At 40.8% G+C, this 22,875-nt stretch overlaps 1 protein-coding gene across 1 annotated transcript in view; it reads left to right on the forward strand.

The window, feature by feature from the left end:
• Positions 1–22,875, forward strand: part of WDR64 (WD repeat domain 64) — a 77,011-nt gene that overhangs the window by 38,048 nt on the left and 16,088 nt on the right. Inside the window, 9 exon segments of the mRNA XM_055714918.1 lie at positions 13,171–13,183; positions 13,186–13,237; positions 13,239–13,288; positions 15,455–15,603; positions 17,554–17,666; positions 18,985–19,165; positions 21,499–21,630; positions 21,632–21,678; positions 22,565–22,689. Of these exon segments, the coding sequence (XP_055570893.1) occupies positions 13,171–13,183; positions 13,186–13,237; positions 13,239–13,288; positions 15,455–15,603; positions 17,554–17,666; positions 18,985–19,165; positions 21,499–21,630; positions 21,632–21,678; positions 22,565–22,689 (862 nt within the window).

A 22,875-nucleotide genomic window follows, 5' to 3' on the forward strand; every position in this document is an offset into this window, starting at 1 on the left:
TCTTTTACAAAAGTACTAGGGGATTCAGTTGATGGTATTAACCTTAATCCCATGATATAAAGCATTAATGTATGCTTTAGTTTATACAGAAATCTAAAAATGAACGAAACCTACACCATGGTTTCACAGCACTAGTGCAAAAAATTAGAAATCACGGGGGATTTGTATTACAGTGGAAGATGATATACAAGATTATTAGCTCTAACAGTTTTAGCATCCAGAGCATGGAAAACAAAGAGTAGAGCCCAGGCGAAGGGGAGGGAGGTCAGAGTGTTAAGGAAGTATCAAAAGAAACATCTCGTGTGACACAATGGCCAAGGTCCAAAACAGATGTCTGTATGAAGAGAACAGCATGGTCACGCAGACCCGAAATCAAAAACTAAACCTCCATGAAGGAAAAGGTTTCTCTTTGTTTCTGAAGTGCAAGTGTTCCTCAGAACGAGTAAATTACTTGTAACTGCATGCTAGATTAAAGGCAATATTGCAGTTACGCAAGAAATGTAGGAAAGTATACATACATAAAAACTGTTTTGTATTGTGCCCATTTTTAAGACCTTCTCTTTAACCGTACGTCAAAAATTGTAAATAGAAATAAGTGAAAGATTTTTAAGAAAGGGTCAGTTTTAGGCACTGAAGGAGATTGTCCCAGTGCCGTGACTCAAATGAAGCAGTGCGTTGTTGCCTCCTTCTTTTAAGGCCTTCTAGCATATGTTCTATCTGCACTGTGTGCAAACAAGTGGTTTGATCATTGCCAATACTTCAGGTGTCTTCTGTGGCTGCATTTTTGCTTCTGAAATCTTCTTTTAATTTCATTTCCATGAGTTAGTCTTCTTCTTATGAAATAGAACTACGCAACTGTTTAAGCTTTTTGATCTGTGATGACTCGCAACAGTAAAAAAAAAAAGAAAGAAGGAAAGAAAAAAATATCTGATTGTCTGGAAGTCCAGTTCTGGAATACGCCAAGGATCAAGCAGACCTACAGAATACTTGTTTTATTCAGGTTATTTTTGAGATGCATGTGCTTTATTTTTGAGGACTGTTCTGCTTGCGTTTCATGTGTTGCTGGATGGTCTGACTGGATTTCGGTTGACCTCTTCTGACGCTGCCCAAGTCTGTTCACGTGACTTCACCTTGCGAGTTAGGCGTTTCCAAAATTACAGAATACTCAGCAGGTCACTTGTGTCTACAGAGAAGTCCCATGTGTGTGTGGTAGGGGGAGGATGGAGGGAGGGACAGAGAGAGCGAGGAGAAAGGTGGAGCAGAGCTGTGAAAGGGCTGGGTCTGATGGGTTTGGGCAGGCCTTGGTAAATGCAGATCTCCAGCATAAAGAGGCTTACCATCTCAGACAATCTACTTTAAAAACCCACTTTTCTAAGTAGAAGACTAACCTCTATGTGCACTGAACCCATGCTCAGTCCCACTGAAAGTTACACAAGCTGAAAGCCCCTGATTCTGTAAATTAGTAACCACATAAACAAAGATTGAAAATACCGCGGAAACTGCATGAGGCACATTCATTCAGCAGAGTACAGTTTAACCTTTATTTACTATGCTAAATGTGCAACCCACCTCCTGAACGAACAGGAGAATTTGACTGACAATTGTTTTAACATAGGCCTTGCTACAGTGTGTGTTGCCATTAAATTGCTGAAAAGGAAATGTGAGGAGTATGTGGATTATTCTCTTTAAATTAGATTTTTATGCACTGCAGTCTTTATTATGATAGCTCATAACTTCAGGCTGTCTAACCTGCGAATTTCAAGAACTCTGTCCAGCTCTCTCATTCTGGTGCAAAACCTGGCTGCATCCCTGCTTGGTGTTAGTGTAAGGACCAATGTGCACACCATTCTCTTGCACCTTAAATCCCAGCATGTAATCTCCACTGAAATGGACCCAGGCATGAACAAAACAGCGATTCACAGCACTGTTGGTCCAGGTTGCCATCCAGATTATCAGGGAGCAAGGACTCTGGAATGAACTGCATCACACCATTGCTTCGGAGTACTATACAGTTGGAATATAATGGTAAAATCTACAGGTACCATTGGGGCACTTGATCTGAGTACTCTGGTCAAGGTTAGTTCTAGGGATTGTGCTCTCAGCACTGCCTGCTGTAAAACAAAAATAATCGGACACTCACATATTTGAAATCAATTAATCTTGTTTCTGCCGGTCCCCCTGTATATAAGGTAATCTTAAAGGAGATCATTGTTTGTCTAATGCTGTAAACTAAGTATAAAAGTCAGAATTACAGCTGTACTATTATAAAATTAATCTGGATGATATTGGTATCGCTATTCTTCAGGAAACAAACAACAAGATCACTTTGGCCATCCTTCATTCTTAACCAGTCAAAATGGTGTTACGCAATCTAATGCATAGGCAGCTGGAGGTAGGTCTGGATCTTTCTACAGTCTCTTCTAAAAGGAGAGCTGGTGGCAAAATCTGGTATGTATATGCGTGGCTTCTTGGTTTGCAAGGAGGAAAATAGTCACTGCCAGTGCTGAATTAGACACCAGCTCTCAAACCTTTCTAGAATCATGAGTTGATGATGTAAAATGATCATCAGTCAAACACATCCAGGGAAAGAAAAATAGGATCAAGGGTTTGGCTTATTCTTCCCTAGATCAGTTCTTCTTGTCAGCATGGGAAACATCTGCTGCCTGAGCAGTGCTGTCTTCTTGCAGCACTTTGGGGTTTTTTGTGGTAGACCTCAACAGATCTGCAGAGGGAGTGCACTCACCTGGGTGTTCAAAATCCGTACCATATTTGGTGGCAGACAAGCCCAGGACATATTGCACCAAAACTTGGAACTTGTGTGAATTGTTTTGAGCAGACTTCTTTGTTTACACTGGGGCATCTGGGACAGTTTGCAATGCAGTTTTCTGGAAAACACTGAAGAAATCTTCTCCGATATTTATTTTAAGTGAAAACAGATTGCCCTGAGCCAGTAATAGCAAAACAAATATTATTATGGCAACAATTGAGAAACTATTTTGGAATTTGAATTCAAATGATAGTTCCATTTAAGAAAATTAAGATTCCTTAAACTAGTCTAGCACATAAGCACTTTGTTTGCGCCAATACTATAAAGACTTTTTGGTGGAACAAATTATTAGCAGGCTGCTGTCAGGCAGCTATTTTAAAATGATGTATATATTGAATCCTTTTATCACAGAAGTTAAACTTGCTTTCTTGGTTTTATAATGTAAGAATATCTACAAATTAGGCACAAATTAGGCAAAGTCGTAGATTTGTAAATGGTTTCTATATGTCCTTTCGTCATTTGAATTAGTATTTCCATAGCAGTGACACTGAAGAAGAGGTGAGGGCCAAGGCAGGGATTGTCGTAATCCCATGCGCTGGACTTGCTTCAGAATATATTATTCCTGGAAATTAATTTGTTCCTGATCTTCCAGGTTGTGAAGACCTTAAAGGTGACAGTGTGCATAGGTGCAATTACAGTTGTAGTCCACAGCTGTGTCTTTTTCTTCCGCTGTTCAGTTAAGTGACTTTACTAGAAGATCTGAAATACTGTTGTGTCCTATTTGTTCCTCATCATAGGAACATGTTTCAAATCGTGTGTTGAGATTTCCCACAAACACAAACTATTCTGTGTTAAATTATATGCCACAGACCAACAGGAACCACATTCATCACAACTACACTTACAGTGTGTCTGTCCTGACTTACGTTTTGGTGGAAAATATTTCCTGAAAGGAAATACCGTTAAATTTGTTTGAAAGTATTAACTTGTCCTGTGTGTCATTGCACTAAAATACAGACTCAGGTGTTCACACAGTACGTGGATTCTTTGATAAAGGGTCAGCATGTTGCAGTTATAAATTAGGTTATTGGCATGGAAGTGAAAGTGTATGTATTTAACTGTAAATACAAATGTATGTAACTCTTTGATGGGAATTATTCTGCAGACACCAGCGACCCAGTTTTCAGGAAACATTTTTTCCAAACTGGCCGCAACAGCCTATTCCCTTGTTTTATGGCTGTAATTTCATTAATACATATAATTTGGGAGTTATAAAAAGAGGAATGAGTGATGCATTTCCCACTGTTACTGTTTTACACCTTTTCCGTAGGTCTGAGGGAGTGCAAAGTAAAATAATATCGCTTATTCTAGCACTGAAGCAATATCTTTTTTATTGACAAGAAATGCTTGTAGAATATGTAAGTCCTTTAAAAAGTGATATCCTTGGACTTGGAATTACAGCTAAGCAGCATCCTTGGATGTTTCAGGATACACTAGATAGACAGTGACCCATGACACGAGTTGGATGTTTAAAGCCAGGCAAGGCAAGAGTGCTCTGTATAAAGGCACTTGATCTGGCTGGTTACTACGTTGGCACTACAGCATTTTTCTACAAATACCAATAAGGTAATTTAATAGAAATTGCTAGCCTTTTTGTAAAACGGGCCCAATCAGCTGAAGAATTACTTCTATGGAATGTATGGTACTATGAAAGCGATCTGTGGGGTAGAGAAATAATGGAAAACTGACCTGACACTCCAGCCTAGATAGAAGCCTGCTGCATAGGATATCTCCCTGGGTTTATTTTTTCCCTCTCCTTCATGTCACTCATCCCTTCATTGCCCTTTCCTCTCTATAGTTAGTTTGTCCATTCTTATTCTTGTCCTGCAGCCTGAAGCATTTATTGCTTCATTTTTTCCATGTGACAGAACTCTTTGAATGCATTCAGGAAACATCAAGGAAAAAAAAACCCAACCCACCCACTCTTGGTGACAGAGGCTATTAAACCTGGAGCTGTGGCAGGAAGCAGGTCATTATCTGAAAGATGATCTCACACTCATAGCACTCTGTGGAAACCAGATTAAGGCCAGTGGCAGAAACCAGAGCAGCCTGCGTAGCCCTTGTACCGAAAGGCTGTGAAGCAGTGACAGCTGCTCGCTCTGCCTTCGTGCCTGGTGGGAATTCACAGCTGGAACAGTGGAGGCTACAACTTCATGTCTTGCCTGTTGGAGTTGTCAATGGAAGTCAGTAAGCCAAAATTTGCAACACCGGTCGTTCCATTGATGTTACCAGAACACTTCCAGTGGCGGGGTTGGTTGAATTAGACCACTTAAGTGAGTCAAGTGAGCAAGGTATGAGCCTGTAGGCTTCAATGCATAAAAACAGCCTCAGCTTTGTTTGATGATCAGGAGGGCTAGGGTAAGGAGTATATTCCCAGCCTTTATACCGCTGCACAGTATCATTTGTAAAAGCACAAACCCTTTAATTTCAACCAGTGAAGGGAATGTTCTTTGGTCTTTTTCTCTTTAAAAGTAATTTCTTTTTTTGGCAGCTAATACCAAAAGAGCAATGCACACATTTACACGTGGCAGGAGAGTAGTGCAATGACCTGGGTGATTTCTCACACCTCCATTCTGGGGCATGCCTGAGTTTCATCCCATTCATAATTTCTTCAAAATCTGATGCAGCCAATTTGATGCAAACATATAAAAACCTCCTTCCTGAAATCTGTCCATACTAAACTTTGTTATATGTATGTTAGTTTTATTCCTACAGAACCCAAGCGCAGATTTTTAGTGTTTCAGGGAGAATAAAGGGAGGTAAGGTACGTTATTATTCTGACTTTTGCAAATGTACTCAGACCTTAATGTTATCAGTCTCCGGTCCTCTCTCTCCAGATCTACTTAAAGGCAAACTGGCTATGCGATATTCCAGTGGGAAGTCATAAATATCTTTTGCCTGTCTGGAACTGAGCAGGTGATTGTATCAATGCCTGTGTAGGTTGGTGTGGATGTTTATCAGACCTATTTTGAAAGCACAAGACATTGCTTTGAGGACATGTTTGTAATACGGTCATTTGTCTTCCCAAAAAATGAGAGCAGCTGCTCTGGAAGCTCAATGTTTAATTTATGTCAAACCATTGCTAATCACGGCTGTTACTGGAATGTATTGTATATCAACAATATTAAATTTAATCTAGATAATTTGAAAAAGAAGCATTTGGGAAATCTACTCCAGTCATCCGTCACAGAAATTATGTGGCCATGTCTGTATCAGATACATTTTTATTATGCTGCTTTGAAAGTCAAAGTTAATCCTTCCCTTGCTGCTGTGCTTTTATTCTCTTTGTTTTATTTGCTAGTCCCAGATATGAAAAATTTTATTCTCCTCTTATACTACATAATTCTTCAAGAACATTGAATAACCTTCTTCAGGCTTTTCATGTAACAACCAATTTTCTGTATTTCCTGTCCCATTTCCCATTATTCAAATTACTTTGTGTCTCAGGTAGTTCGCAAAAAAACTCCTACAAAATTAGCCTAGAGAAGAGAAGACTCAAGGGAGAGCTCATCAATGTATATAAATACCAGAAGGGAGGGTATAAAGAACATAGTGCCAGGCTCTTTTCAGTGGTGCCCAGTGACAGGACCAGAGCGATGAAAACTGAAACAGTGGAGGTTCTGTCAGGAAAACTTCTTTTACTGTGAGGGAGACCCAGCACTAGCACAGGCTGCCCAGAGAGGCTGTGGAATCTCCATCTTTGGAGATACTCCAAATCCATCTGGACATGGTCCTGGGCAACCTGCTTTAGGTGGCACTACTTGAACAGTGGGGTTAGACAGATGCTCTCCAGACAACCCTTCCAACCTCAGCTGCTCTGTAATTCTGTGATTCTGTGGAAAAGTAAAATTACTTCAAATGCGAGGTCTAAGGTGAGAGCATCATTCGAAGATTGGTTGAAGATTGACAGGAGGAACCTCACTTTTTTTTGAGCTCTTCTGATGCAGGTGTTCATGGGCAGTCACTTCTGTCCTACACCTCTACCTTCCTGTTCCTGACCCACACACCATCTCAGTGTCCACTGAAACTGTTCTCCAGAGGTGTTGAGGGGTTATTTTATCATTGCATAGGAGGTCAAGTAGGTCTCTTGTCAGCATACCCAGCACACCATGCAGAGACAGATATACGCTCTCCGTCATTGCACAGCACCCAGTAAATACCCCTCAGGCTCACTGCTATATAATTAGACTCACTATCCGTTTGATTTCTTTCCAGCATTCCTCCATGTCTGGAAAAAGGAAAGTAACCTTATATATTACCAGGTTAATGGTACTGTCTGAGGAAGTGATTTGAAATGTTCATAATTTTGAACTTCGCCGAATTACTCTCTCAATAAGGCACTAGTTATAGTACCATCTGCTGCACCACGTTGCATTAATATGCTTAGAGTTAAATCCTCCTTGCCTTAGCCTCACAAGTAATCCCATTGACATCAATTTGTTCCTAAGTCTTCTAATAACTACAGGGAGTTGTACTTTGCAGGATCACCTTCAGGGATCACAAGACACACAACGGCACTCTCTGCAGATAACTTTATTAAATAACGCAGCAAGCAGAACTGCAGTTTGACCTCTACTTCATGCCTGGGGATTTTTGTCTTTGAGGGCTAGAATGTTCTGTATGAATTTGTAAATTTTTTCACTTAGACCGTAGAGCCTTCAGTGACCCCCTGAAAAAAATTGAGCAGCGTAGCAAATAAGGGCAGATAAACTAAACACTTCAACAGAAAATCAGCTTTAATTGTTGCTTACTCTTCCTGTCTATGCCTACAGCAAATGCTGTGGCTAGTGCGACTTCTCTCTGCTCCAAGAGTGGTTGGATTTTGGATATCCCTGCATGAGTATCTTCTCATAAATTGTTTTAAAGACTTGCAGCATCACAATTTTGTGAAACTGAGGAAAGTTGTGTGTCCTTTTTAAAAAACAAATTTTCCTTAGCGTACAAAAAGTATCAGGAGTGTGTGAGAGTCTGGAAGTGCTAAAAGGAAGCTACTGTTTTCTCTTGAGAGTTCTTCAGATATTTTCTTTAGAGCAGTGTTTTAAGGTCACTTTCTTATTCTCAACTAGGGATAATTTAATGGAATTATCCTTTGCCGGGGGCAGGAAGGTATCAGCAAATCCTAGACTTCTTTAGTCCTTTTCTATCCCAGTTAATTACAGACAGAAAGGGGCAGAAGAGGATTCGCTTCATCCAAAGTCAAAACATGTTTCCACAGTGGCCTCCTCATAACAACCTAGCAGGAGAGAACTGTTCCCAAATCTGAACTTTACTGCACTGAGAGCATGTAAAAGATTTATTTATCAGTTTTGTCTTGCCCTATTTCCCATCTTTGTTCTGTCTCCCTCTGCTGCTCCCATTTTTTAGTTGGTAAGGTGAATCTTTTGCTCTTTGTCTGTCTCTGTGTGTGAATTAAGAAAAATACAACAGAAGGGTGTTGCTGGTTTTACATGTTCATTAAACATTGGGTTTAGTCCAGATGGCAAATATAGTTCAGGCTTTTTTTTGTGTTCTGAGTTTTAGGGCTTGAAGGTGCTTGAGAGAAGTGTTTAAGTATGCAAATATGCACATTTAAATTTTTTAAGGGATCTCAGAAGGCTTTAGCAAGAACTCCCACTGAATTCTGAGGGATTTGGTTCCCAGTTTTGCTTACTGTCTGTGGAAATCCCATCTGTAACTATGTGGTTTTGCCATTGGGTTGAAAAATAAAAGACACAAGGAAGAGCACCCCGGAACAGAGGGAACTGATGCAGGTTGAGGTCCCGGAGGGGATAACAGGGTAGTTTGCTGAAGCTGTTGCAGCCGAGGTAGGGAAGAGAGGCAGCGTGCATTCCTCCAGTGCCCCTCTGTCCCTCTTCCCAGCTATGTGGAGGAGGCTGGCCACCATGTGGGAGCACAGGCAAGAATCCCTGCCCTGCTAACTCTTTAAAAAGGCATATCTGTGGGCTAAGGCCAAGTCTGCTAGCACCCAAACTGAATCAACAAGTCCTTCAAGAATAATGTAAGCCGGTGTGGTAGATACAATGTTGCTGTAAGTATAGCTCATCTTCTGCAAGGTGGAAATACCCGGAAGGAAAGAATTTGTTTCCAAAAGCACTTGAAGCTCCTTCTCTCCGCACTCAGCCTCCTCCATAATACATTGTTTTTGCTTGTGTATAGTCTGTGTTCCGTGAGCTCGGAATACGCGGTCTAGAAGCATTTTGCCATAAAGAACGCTTTCAGAGGGCTTTAGGGTTTCCTGCCATTTGCCAGGCTGCTGTGGGAAGTTCTTCAATAAATAAGTAGAACAATAAAGTTACTGTGAACAAAACGTTCCCCAGGCAACTCCCCCTGATCTGCAAATGAGCACGCCTTCTGTTGCCGCTCCTCGCGCATGAATTCACGCACAGCCATGTGTGCTGATGCAGATGAACAGCGGTGACATCCTATCTCGCGGCCACGCTGGTGATGTCTTGTGGGGGGGTTACTCAGGCGGAACAGTGGTTTATGTCGTGTCCCCATCCCTGCCCACAGGCTGGGCAAGGAAGAAGGCCAGGAGGAAGGGAAGGGAGCTATGAATGCTGTGACATCTCCGGGGTTTTGCTGTCGCTTTAAGCACCTGCATTTTCTTTAATGTGGTACTGGCGTTAATAGCTAAACAAGCAGCAAGAAGTAGTGCAAGAGGCTCTTACTTATATTCACTTGTGCTGTAAACCCATCTCCTTATTGTTTTGAAAAAATGTCAGATTTATGTTTCAGTTGTTGACCAATTTCACTTGAATAGCCCATGAGATAATTAGAATTGTCCGGTTTCAGTTTTGTTTTGTACAATTTCACTAACTTTATAACAGATCTGGGTGTTGTTTATGAAAGCATCATTATACCTCTGTTCACTGACTTACTTTTTTCACCTGACCAGAGTATCTCCATAGGTACCTATCCCTGATTAACCTGCAGCTCTTACAGCTGTCTGTACACGCTAATTGTGCCTGTGCCAGAGCTGAGCTGCAACATCGCCCTAACTTTCTCACCTTTCATCACCAATTCTTTCTATTTTTGCTGGTCTACTGTCAGCTGGATGAAGCTTTCATCATTTCTTCTATCCAACCGGATTTCCTTTTTCAAGCCTTCTCACTGCCTATTTCTTTCTTTGTATGCTTTAGAAATTGCATGTCTGAGTAAACTCCTGAAACGTAATCAGAAGGCTATCACAGGAACATGACGGAACGGTTCCTCTGACTCCGCACTGGCTCAGAGAAGAAGCTCTTTAGAGCCTTTTCCTTTTGAATTTTCCTGAAGATAAGTATTCAGGAGACATTTTCTTCTACTTAAAATTCTGAAACAGTCATATTAACTTCTCTTTGGTGCCAGAGGTGGTCTGTTTAAACACTGGTTGATGCATCTGTTTCTTCCCGTCCTTTTCAGAATTTTGCTGGATCCCCTGTAACTTCCTTTAAAATCAGGTTCATGAAGGAAATTTCAATAATCTCAAAACCTGTGTATCTCCCTGAATAATTTCCACCCATTAATGTCTCCCTTATTTTTATTCTGCAGACAGTAAACAATCTTCTATTTGTTGGAGGCTTTTTTTGGACAACAATGTTTTTTCTAAGCTGAGATCTTCTTTTAAGTGGAAAAAAGAGAGAGACTTCCACATTTTATAACATCCAGAGTCACAAACGTTCATTCTCAATTGTACACTGTGTGTCTTTGGAGGAAATAATTCCTGGCAATTGCAATCAACTTGTCATAACATGAACATATGCACAAGTGAAGTCTTGCTCGTTATCAAAAGCATTTTTAAGGACATGACATACTGCCTATGAATTCTGATGGGCACACGCTCTATTCAATGGAAAAACACATACATTTTATAATGAAGGGAACAGGCTATGATGAGGAAAGTTGAAATAGTCAAAACCAGTTCGTTATGTTTCAGACTATGATTTGCTGTGTGTCATTTGGGAAACAACTTGCTTTCTCTGTTTATAGGTGTGAAATAATTTTTTTGTCCTGAAATAGTTATATTTTAAAAAAAGAAAAAGTTTGAGTTTTACATGATCAAGTGGACAAGACACAAGTGGCACTCTGCAGATGTAAAATTATCTAATCCCAGACTTGCAGAGACAGTTATTTCTCAGGGATGTTCTAGGTTTTCAAAGATATTTTTTTTTATTAAAGGTGAGTAACATTATGGAACTGAATTTTCCGAGTTTTCAGCAGTGAATTTGATTGTAGCTGGTTTTTTTATGAGGCTGACAGATTGTTCCTGTTCTTTCCTCAGAGTTCTTCCCGTCAGATTTCTAGCTTGGCGTTAGGCAAGATGTGCTAAAAGCAAATCAAGTGTCTTTAACAATAATATAATCCATCTCTATTCTACCAGTCACCAGCATTTCTAGGTCAGTAGCACCCTGACTGTGCTGAATTTGAGTTACGCATCAGACAGTAGTTTCTAGCATTTCTGATATAAGACTGGCTGTAAAGTAATTTCCTGAGGCATAACTTGTTAATGGCCTTATAAGTAGCTCATGTCGTTAAAAATGTTATTAAATCCTATGACAGTGTCCGAGAGAGCTCTACAGTCTTTGTTCTGGCTAATCTCTTTTAAGTTTTTCTAAGGTGCTGCTATCTAATGTATCGGTCAGAAATGAAAACCAGGTAATTTTTTTTCAGAGATTTCAGAAACTTCCAGTCTTGCTCTTCCAATTCTACATGCTTTTTTCTGTCGCAATGGTCATCAGTTATGAACAGATGCTCATGCCGGTTTCAAGAGGCTTACTGGATGGTCTTTCCACAACGGGCAAGTGAATGTACCAACACAGCCGCTTTTACCTGTGGGCAAATTAAGTAGGTCTTCAGGAATATAATGGAAGAATCTGCCCCGAGTCTGTCAGCTGCAGACCTCTCTGGACTTGGACCTGCCTTTACCGTAACGTTTGTCATCGCACAAGAGATCCTGGGATGAATCAGAGAAATGGCAGTGGATTTCCCGAGGATTTCCCCCGCCACCTCCCCTCTTCAGATCTCCCAAAATTATCGCTCTTTCAGAGAAACAGCAGCCCATCCCCAGTCAGGGCGGGCTGGCTGCCTCATGCTTCCTGGACAAGGCTGTGATCCTGCGTCAGGATCACCTAAGAAAAGCCACTGAGATCTCAGCTGAGTGACAAATTAAGAAAAAAAACTGGGAGAGGAAGACCTCCAGGGACGAGCACAAGAAGCAGAATTATTCATGTGAAATTTGTCTGAGACACAGCTCGGTTATCCAATCCAGCTGAATATTTCACAGGGTTGTCCTGACATGTTTTATGGACTTACATTATATGGAGCATTTCATCCAAAGATTCAATGGTTTTTGTCAATGCCCACAACACTCCTGGTACTGATGGCAGCATTGTACTGACAAGCATCTTTGTGTCAAAAAGCCTAATTAAAAATCCAGCCCCACCTTTTAATAACACAGCTGAATGGATACAAATAACTTGCACAATTGCCTATATAAAATTCACCACGGTTTTGGCAGCTGAATAAAAATTGCAGGCAGATGCAATGAGAGAATAACTTTTGAGAGCACAGTAAGATTATCTTCCAGAAAAATACACTGCACTAAAAGCCATGGGACCTGAGAAATTAAGTCATGATTTCTTGCAGGATTAAGAGCAGTTTGCATCGGATAGCAGTAAGTTCAACACAGCTTTTGATCAGGCAGGACACGTAAGTGTTGCTAACATATATTTATTGATGAGTAATTCTAGAGTTTAAAGCACGTGCTGTATTTTCCATTGAAACTGAAAGTAAGAGCAAATATATCTAATATATCTAGTGCTCCTTACAAGATAGTACCTCAGCTGTGGTCAGCAAGATTTGCTTTTGGAGAGTACAAGAACCATATATGCATAAAAGTGATTTTCTGCAGTGTCCTGATCCTGATTTGCTCCAACATCTGCTGTCAGTCAAAGATTTCAGGAATTCCTTTATCCAGAACCCTCTGGAATTTATCTTTGTCCTGTTGCACACCATTTGATAGTCTAGTTCAAATGCAAACTTTTAGACTATTATGTGACTGAAAAGTATGACACAATGGAGTCATCTTTTCATTACGGAGTAGAACCAGTTCCCAGTAGATCTTGTTCCGCTGTAGACTTGTCAGGTCAAGCTTACAAAACTCAGACCTTCTTGTGCTTTTTCTTCTTAGTAAAATGGGGATAAAGATACCTTTGATATTTGTCTTGCTTATTTTGGGGTGTACAATGTATAACAACATGATTGTCCTTGGAGGCTATAATATTACTGTCAGAGAAACAAAAAGTAGTTGAAAATCCAATCACAACACCACAGTACTAGATTTTCTCCCCTCTCTCTCCTTCTAGATTTTTAGAGTGTGGATATACAGCCCCTTTCACTGCTGCAGGTATTCCGTGACAATCAAGGGAGTCCTGGAGACCTTTGCCGTGGTATTTGACAGTGCTCGTGGCACACTTATCACTGGCATGTTATTGCAGTTGGTGTCTGACAGCATGCCCCATCTCCTAGAATGCGATTTCCTTTATGATTACATATGGCTGAAGTTGAGTACAGGAATAATGTATATGAGATGTACAGAATACTGGAAGGTAAGGGTATTTGCACATTAAGACCATTTTAAAACGGGTCTTCTTATATATGGTGCTAATTTCAATGTATGCTGCATGGGAGTTAACAGCAGGAACCAGGGGAAATGGGAAAGGCTTCTCTGAAGGCAAGTGGAGCTTTCCTTAGAAAAATTAAACTACAGATATTGTTCTGTAGCCTTGTCATTTCTTGAAAGCTACTAAGCTGCTGATCTTCCCCTAACTATTCCTCTAGCACCCTCCTCCCATTTGGGGGGCAAAGCAGCGAAGCATAGCCTCTGTGGAGCCCTCGCGAGTGTATTCAAACCCCTTATTTAACTCAGTAGCTGCAGAGAGCCCCACAAACTGTGGTGACAACAGACACGCTGCCCAATTGATCAGGAACAAAATATGGTGGGAACTCATCCCGAGGTTTCTAGGCTCCTTTTCCTGACTGGCAGCTGGGACCCTGGAACCTCTGAGGGACAAGAGCTTTGCAGGTGTCACTGAGGACATTAACCTTCTGTATCTAAGGCAGAGACTGGAAATCGGCAGGGTTTGTCTGCCCCAGAGACATAGTGACTGAAAAAAATGAGCTTTGAACCTGTTCTGGGGCTACAGAGGCCTGAGAAATACCAGGCAAATAAGGTCTTTGGAGACAGCTTTTTCTGTCCTTGGATTAGGAACAAGAAACAAAGCTTGTCACATTTGAGAAGATGAATGTGAAACATTTTGTTTTCAGTGACCTGGTAGTTTCTGCCGAATCTTTGTGCCAACAAACTTATGCTAGAAGCCTAAATATATACACTGGACTGGAGTCCACAAATCATTATATGTATTTAGGCATTTGGTAAGCGCTGCAAAGCTTAAGAAACTTCAGCTTCTAGGTCTTACTTAAAAAATGCCAAGAATATTAACCAGTCTAGTTTTTAAAGATTTTTAATCACTAAAGGATACAGATACAATCTTCAGTTCAAATTTAAGTCAGTGAGATTTTTAAGGCTTAGTAATATAGGGATTTTACACGGATAAATCCTTGACAAAATGAGGTAACTTTGCCCTTATAAACAATGATTGGAGCAGCGCCTAAATATCTGTAAAAATCTGGTCCTGGACCCTGTTAATGATTCCATTAAAAGGCTAAGTGAGTGTCTTCTTGCCCCTGAAAAGGGCAACAGACTGTGGCTATATGTAGGCAAATTCATTCTCATTGCTATGTACCCGGCTTTACAGAGGAGATTTTCAGTTATTAGTTCACTAACATCCTATAAATCACGGCTCACCTTCATGCTTCATTTGAATATTGCCGTAGCTTTCCTTCCGTGCCTTTTTCCAAGCTGCTGCTGGCCTCTGTGCCTGGACTTACGCCAAGTGTTAGGCAATTTCATCCTTAGCTGCAGACTCACTGCTGGCTGCCGCTCCTCTGCTGGTAGAGCTGTAGTAATATTGGAGCCGCAGTAGGAGGCCGCGTGTGTAGTCTGGCTGGTGAGCCGGCGTTGTGCAAACCCTGTCCTCTCTTTTGCCTTGTCGCCCCCATCTCCCTTTCCATCTTTGCAACCCTTCCGATCCGAGAGCCCTGGAAGGTGCCTGGAAAACACCATCCAAACCTGCAGTGCTGTATGAAGGAAAGTACTGGAAAGACATCATCATTGCCTGCAACTGGAATTGCTTTCTCTCTAAGAAAGCAGATAGGAGATTTTATTTCAGTGATATATATGACAATTAGAGTTTTATTTGTTTGGGTTCATTCCAGTCCATGCTAACCCACTCTGGGACTGGGGGATTTGGATTTGGAGTCAGGGTACCAAGCCCTAAAAGGTGGGCTGGTGGTTGTTTAAGGCAGGTAAATACTTAGCTGTTGTTTAACTAATGCCTTATGAGGAGCATGTGTGAATGTTTTCTGGCTTAGGGAACAGATATTCTCCAAAACCAGACAGTATTGCTTATCTTCTTCAGAAGAACTCAAATGAACCCTATGGTTTACATAAAATCTTCTTATATCCAGGGAAATTAACCGGTACTATACACAAAATGTATATATTCTCACTCCTCTCACCCTGTGCAGGTTCAGCTGTTATTGATATTTATTCCCCAAGTCATGTGATACAAGACATGAGACAAGTGCCATAGACACGTGAGCAAAGCGTCAATGTTCTGGCTTACAACAGGGATTTTCACCAGATTCTCACTCTCCGCTCTGGTTCAATACTGAAGGTGACTCTAAGTTGCTACCATAAGAAAAGTTTCCTTTTTTTATTACAAATAAGTTACTGGGTAAGTAGATAAGTGATTAGTGTTTATTATTCAAAGTGTTGCTTTTGTGGCTATATCTGTGCTCATATTCTCCAGGGAAGCGATAACCATGATGAATTAACTATTTGGGTTCAGGAGGATTACTTCTCTTAGGTAACTACTTGCCTGATCTGCACTGACATAATTGCACTGCGAGCACCAGGCAGATCGAGCCAGGCTTTGGAGGTACTGCATTTAGCTGTAATTTTATTTCCTTTGGCCGAACAGGTACACTTCAGCTGTTCCTGCAATGGATTCTTGCAAGTATAGCAATAGTAGTGAAAGTCCATTGGCTATCTACTAGGAAACGCGTTAACTGCCATGATGTCAGGCTCTGCATCCAATCAATCATTTGTGCAAGCACTATTATATATTATTTTTCAATTCAGAAGGCATACCTGATAAGCTTCTCTTTAAAGTTTAGGAAGTGCTGGAGTCCCGGTCAACTTATTAGAATATAAATGTGTACTTTAGACATTCCATGGATTGGTATAAAACACAGAAAAAGTCACTTTGTAAAAACAGAACTGTGTAAAAGATGCTGCTTTTAGATAAAAAAGATTCCTTCACTAACACTGAGAAGTTTCATTGGCACATACAGCGTGCCTAAACCATAAACCCTGACTTTTTATCCTCCTGTTTCGCTTCTTATTCTTTTGTCTAATCTGCTTCTCTTTGGCTAGCAGTTCTGGAGCCAATTAGCTGACCTCCTGCAGATCCTTTCCTCTTCCCAGTAATTTCCCAGAACATGTTGTTCTGAGTCTTAAGGATTTCAGGTCATACCGTGAGGGAGTAGGGTTGCATGTAATAGCCAATTAACAAGAAAAATGAAGTGATGGAGATCACTTTTCTGTCACTTTATCGCAGCTCTGTTCATGTTGAAACATTAATGAAAAGATTAAACCTGCCTATTAACTTTTCCATTTGCATTTGAACCACTAAAAAGTAGCTGCCATGCGAGTGTCAGAAAACCCACAGATGAATAAAATGAATTACTGGTGTAATTAACAGTGTGACAATGATCATCAGAGGCACTGAGGACCTGCAGTTTTCATCAGCCGTTGATGGGGTTGAATGGCAAGATCTGTAGGGAGAGACAGCACCTCTTACTGGGCCAGATGGTGATGCGTGCCGTTCCGGCGGAGAAAGGGTGGTTTGTGTAAAGGTTTATTCATTTTATACACTCGGTAAAGGTGTCATTTCTCACTGTAAAAGGTGTAATACTCACCCTGCCTTCCTTAGATCACAGTGGCTACAACACCATTACGGTTTCAAGATAGTTTTGGGCGCTTGGTGCTGCAGAAAGTCAGATCCAGACAGTGCACGTGACAGGAGTGGATACTTCGTAAATCCAGCTGAATCTCAGCTGCCCCACCACAGAGACCAAACTTTGTGCTGGTACATCATTATAAGGCATTGCTTAAATTCCCAAAAGGATTAGGTAATGATTGGATAAGGTTGTTCCTGTGATTTTGGACTAAATTTTTGTGAAAAGCCGCATTTTGATATTCAGCATAGAAATTATAGCTCAAACCATTTTGTCTAGTTGGATTTCTTTGCTTTTTTCACTGTAGAAACTCATTATATTTAACAACAGTCTCTCCAACTTAACAAGGGTCTTTCTCATAGCATACTAAATAGAGCCTCCCCTTGCCAGAACGGCTTCTCTGGGGAGAGGGACATTCTCAGGGAAATTACACTAGGATTTCATTAAAAGAACATGGTAGAGTGCTATTTTAACAGAGAACCTATTTCACGGGATGTGAAAATTTGCTTTTGGAGATATCAGTGTTTCTCCGATTACACTGGAACACATTGTGTGATGAGTTTTAGGGGATGTAGTATGAATAATTGTCATCTTATTTTTTTCAGGTCCGGGACCTAGAAACGGGATATCCAATATATCAGACTGAAGATGTCAATGGGCTGAAGACTGGAGTGACCTGTGCAGCCACTGAAATAAATGGGGTTTGTCTTCTACTGGGGCACGTGATGGTAAAGCAGTTAAATAATTGCCTCATTTTTATTATATTTATTTAAGATGACATATTACATGAGCAGACAGAACTCTTTGCCTTGACTGTCTCAGTGACAGAAGAATGAATTTTGGCTTTCTTCCACAGGGGGGGGAAGTATGCACAGCTGTCAGTCTGAAGGAAAGGGGGGACGTATCTCAGCTGGGTTTTATTTGATAGGTGATTCATAGAAAGGTGAATTTTGCCTGCTTGGGCTCTGGTAATTTGCTAGGTATTGCTCTCTGGAAGACTATCTTCAAAGCTTTTGGTCTGAAAAGGCATTTCCTTATAGGATTTAGGACCTAGATCTGTAACTAAATAGCTGCAGATGGAGAATGGTAGGTTTTCAGTTTTGTATCTAAGTATCTAAGCTGAATTTTATAGTGTCGACAGGCTGTGCACACTATGTGTGTGTGTGTGTATATATATATATATATGCATGTTTCCTGATTTTTTCACGTGTTATTTTCGGTGCATCAGTTTTAGGTAATGTGACAAGACCTCTTCAATACACAAGTGCTACACTGAATTCTGCAACAAATTTTAATATTTTTGTAATTTGTTAACGTAACGGAATAATTCTTCTCACATTCAGATGTTCAAGAGTGTACACCTCTGAAGTGTTAAAATATATAAAATATGTGAAAGCTACCTCACGTAAAAAGGAGATGGCCCTTTCCACGCAGCATACTGGCTAATGTTTCTTGTTTGTACGTGGGAGCAGAGACCACACCCTTTATAGATCTTAAGAGGATGACAGGTGAATCAAGTCCTACAAATTGAAGTCATATGTAATAACTGCTTCACTTCAGATAATGCTGTAGCTCCTTCCCTCCACTAGTTGCGTGGACAAGTCCAGCCACCAGGTCCCTCTGCCCCTTGCTGTAGCTCAGCACCTGAAGTCTCCTGTCTGACAGCTCCCACTCATCTTGCTCTCCGACTCCTTTAAAGTAAAAGATTTAAAATATTGTTGTTGTTATTGACGGTGTTTACCCTGTTTAAAGAGTCCAGAAACAGAAGATGGGTAGTGGTCTATTGTCCTGGGCTGCAGCATAAAATAGACATGGAAAAAAGATGGAAAAATGGTGGGGCTAATGGTGAAGATGTTTTCTGCTAAGTTCTGTGCCCCTAAGGGTGCTGTTACAGCTTTTGAAAGACCAGTGACCTAGCTCTGAACCTTCAACTGGATTTTCTTTTTTCTCCATTCCCTATTTGATCCAGTTCAAGTTTCTGACTCTGAAGCACAGGTTACTGCTGAAAGTTCATTCCCTTTTGTTTATCTTTCTCATTTGTGTGTAGGAACAGTGAAAATCTGGAAGTTTGAAAGTGAGCAGGACTTTAAAGCCTTGCCTTTGGCCCAGCACAGCAAAAATGAGTGTCATCTGCTGAAGACAGTTTCCCTGAAGGCTAATGAGAGCCGACATGCACTTCTGGTTTTGGAGCAGAGTGGGAAGATGAAAATCATTCAGGTTTTTCAAATATACTTTATTTTTTTTTCTGATTTCATTTGGTAGCTCCTAATTTTTTGTGGCAAAATAGGACTTTTTCATTAATTAGTAGATAAACGAGAAACTGTCAAGGAGCAATCCACTTTCTGCATGTCATCAAATCAGCTTTCTGCCTTTCCATCTATGTGCCAGTATGTTCATTAGTCCATTGCTGGTTTTCAGCATTCTGATCATTTCTTTCCTTGCATTTGCTTTTCTGTTTGTGATGTTCCAGTAGTTACAGATCCTTTAAAGTAAAAGCTTTAAAATATTGTTGTTATAGGGAGTGTTTACCCTGTTTAAAGAGTTTCTAGTTCACCAGCAGCTGAGACTGGTTAGAACTATTCCTACAAATCCTGTTGATGTATTTAGTGCCTGCGCACTGGTTAGAGCCCTGCTTGGTAACAGCACGCGGGTCTAGGGCCGTGTTCTCCTGAGGCAGCTGTACCTTCTGCTCCTTCACCACTGCTTTGCAGCCGTAGCACGCTCCTCGGGCAGTGGCAGGCACAGCATCACCTTCCCAGGTTCCGGACACTGTCCTTCGCTGCAATCACTGCCCCAGCCCAGCAGCTGAGCCCTCGCTCGGGAATTGCTGACCCGGGTGTCCCGTCACTCGCATGCCATAGAGGATGCACGGAACATTCACTAGCAGGAGGCTCCCATGGTTCAGAATTCAGTTTCACAAACCTCAGAGGCCTCAGACTTACACAAGTCTGTTATTCTGAAGGTTTTTGACTGCAGCCTAATATCCCTCTTGGTATATTTTCCTTCTGTGGAGGGTAGGTGACTATGGTATTGTCCTGCAAAAACCCTTCAGTATGGGAGAATTTTTTGGCTGAAGGATTTTATTTTTTTTCCCCAAAAAATACTAATTAAGACCGTGGCTGCTTAAGAACTGATACAAAGAAACAAGACAGTAATAAATCAGATTTATTTGCACGGCTTGATTTTTAGAGTCTACTCTCTGTTCCCTTCAGCTAAAATTAACAGGATGCATTTGGAATTCACAATAATTATGGTTTCATTTCTCAGACAAACTGTGTTTCTGAAGCATTTTCTTCCTCAAATTGGAATGTTCTACTTGGGACAAAATTCTCCTTCTGAAACTTTAAATTCACTATGTGCAAGGGACAAAGGTTGTGGGGGGAAGTATTAAGTTTAACTAGACAGATGATACCTCTAAGAGAAAAAAACACACAAGCTCTCATCTTGGTAAATAATTTATTACCTTTGAGCATCCTGCTCATAAAAAGCTTTTTTATACAGGGTTTGCTTTTGATATTTAGATTTTTCTGAAATGCTAGTCACACCAATTGCCCCCCATGTTATTACTGAAATTGTTAGATCATTCACTCAGTGTAAATATATCCCTTGCCAAACAGGTTGGTGAGGAGTTGAATCTCCTCCAAGTCTCTCTGAAACTAAGTATATCAATACTGTTTCATGTAGTTGCAGAACTACTTTTTTATACAGATGTTTCAGTGATGGTGAGAAATGCAGGTAGTTGTTGTTATTATTATTTTTAGCTTTTTTAAGAGGCTCTGGATATAGTAGCTAGCAAGGTGAACTTGAGTAGCACCCCAAAACCGGTTCATCCTTTGCAGGAATCTACTACAGATCTCTCAATTTTTAGTCCTTCCTCCGAGGTATTTCTTGTTTGATACACTTAACATCGTAAGATTTACTAAAATCTTAATCATTGCTTCATTCTGGAGTTCAAGACATCTATGAAAACAGTAGAAAACCTCAGGAGCTGATTTCAGTAACACTTCCCAAAATGGACAGAAATACCAAAGTTAAAGCAGAAACTAGATACTGAAGTGAATTTCTTTCAGTCGGGAAAACAATGAAGGTAACTCCTGGTAGCCTCTAGGCACATGGAATCAGTTCTAGGGGAGGAATCAATGACTCAAGGCCACGGCTGAACTGTGGCGGCTTCTTCTCACGCAGTTGGAACAGGCACCAGTTTTGCTGGTATGTTAGGTATGAACTGGGGGCGAGCAACGTTAATAAAACAAGCAGCTATAACTAAAGAGACAACTTACTTTAAGGGGGTAGTTAGAGGGAATGAAGCCAAGAGCTCACTCTGAACTCCTCAGCTGGACAGCTTCTAATATCACGGTAGGTAATTTAAAGTGAGCTGCAGGATCTCTGGCTGGCTCTTCAGTTTGCAGGGTAGGCATATGCTAGGTGATACCTGCAACAGTTTTTGTGGTTTGGCACAGAAAACAAGCTTTTGACACACACACTTGCAGATAATTTCCTTATTAATAGAGAAATCCTTTCCTCTTTCATTAAGTCAATTATTTTAACAGAGTAACCCAGTCCAGACCTATCTATATGTCACATGGGTGCTTCCTGAGGCACTGTCGTTTCCATGAAGGAATCCAGTTGTGTCTCTGTCACTGAAGCCTGACACCTTATAAACACATGATTTTTTTTCTGAATATTCAGCTGCTGTCTGACACCAGTTCTCTGGAGAGTGACACAGAGAAGCACTTCAAAATTCCACATCTTTTGCAGAAGATTAGAAAGTAAAATGTTTACTGCGCCCTCAATGATTTCATCTTTTAGCCACAGGATAGGAACCAATTAAGTATTCCCAACTTTTCTGTACATTGAAGGTCTAAGATAAGTCATGCCAGAAAGTGATAGTTTCTAAGGGCTGTATCTACTTATTATTCTGTTTCACGGTTGTTGCCATGATTAAGCAGCTGCTGTGAACACACACTTCACATTCCTGCACAAAACAGTAAGTTGATGTTCTTGTATAAAGCCTGGAAATGAAATGTCATTCGCCGCTACAGCTGGAGTGACCTTCCGTGGTGGTGGCACACAGACATCAAGCTGGCTGTTACAGTGATTCCATTTTCTCTTCTAACTGCTTTGGTAAAATACAATGTTAAATTTCTCTTTCAGTGTTGACCAATTTAACTTGAATATTCCATGAGACCTGGGTGGTGTTTCGTATAATTTACCTAGATCTGTAACAGATCTGGGTGATGCTTCTGGAAGGCCATTCTCTCTCTGTTCAGCAACTTATTCCTTTAACCTGATTCCAGCATCTCCACTGATACCTGCTCCTGATTAATCTTCAGTTCTTGCAGCTGTTTTTACATGCTCTAATTGCAACTGTGCTGTAGGGAGCAGGTCAGGATGGCAGGTGGAGGGCCCTGTCCCGGGCAGCAGGGAGTCTCCCGGTACTATCCATCACTCCCTGCTTCCTTCTGGTGCTTCCGTGAAGAGCAAATACAACAGTATCAGTTGTTGTAGACACTGTTAATTTAGGCATTTTGTTAAATCAACAGTTCAAATATTTCACACTGTAGTGTCCACAGTGTTCCTACTCTTTTTTTTTTTTTTTAATGTTTTTTTGTAGATTTTTGTACCATCTGTGAGGATGAAGCATTTTGATGTTTTAAAAGTAGAAGGATGCAGTTTGATAGCTACAGGAAGTGCAAATGGTGCAATAATTTTGTGGGATTTTGCATCCGCCTCTGTGAGATGCCTATAAATATTGCTTTCATGGGGGCGTTTTGATCTCCAGTATTCATACAAACTTTTCAAATGGCACAGCAGAAATCCTGAGATACCTGGCTATAAAGGGTGATGGATGGACAAACAGGATTTAAAGTAGCAGTTTATGTGCCCCCCACTCCCTCCCATTTCAGATGGCTTTGCTGCCTCGTCCT

This window comes from Falco cherrug, chromosome 6, assembly GCF_023634085.1.
Source record: "Falco cherrug isolate bFalChe1 chromosome 6, bFalChe1.pri, whole genome shotgun sequence".
NCBI classification, from domain to species: Eukaryota; Metazoa; Chordata; class Aves; order Falconiformes; family Falconidae; genus Falco; species Falco cherrug.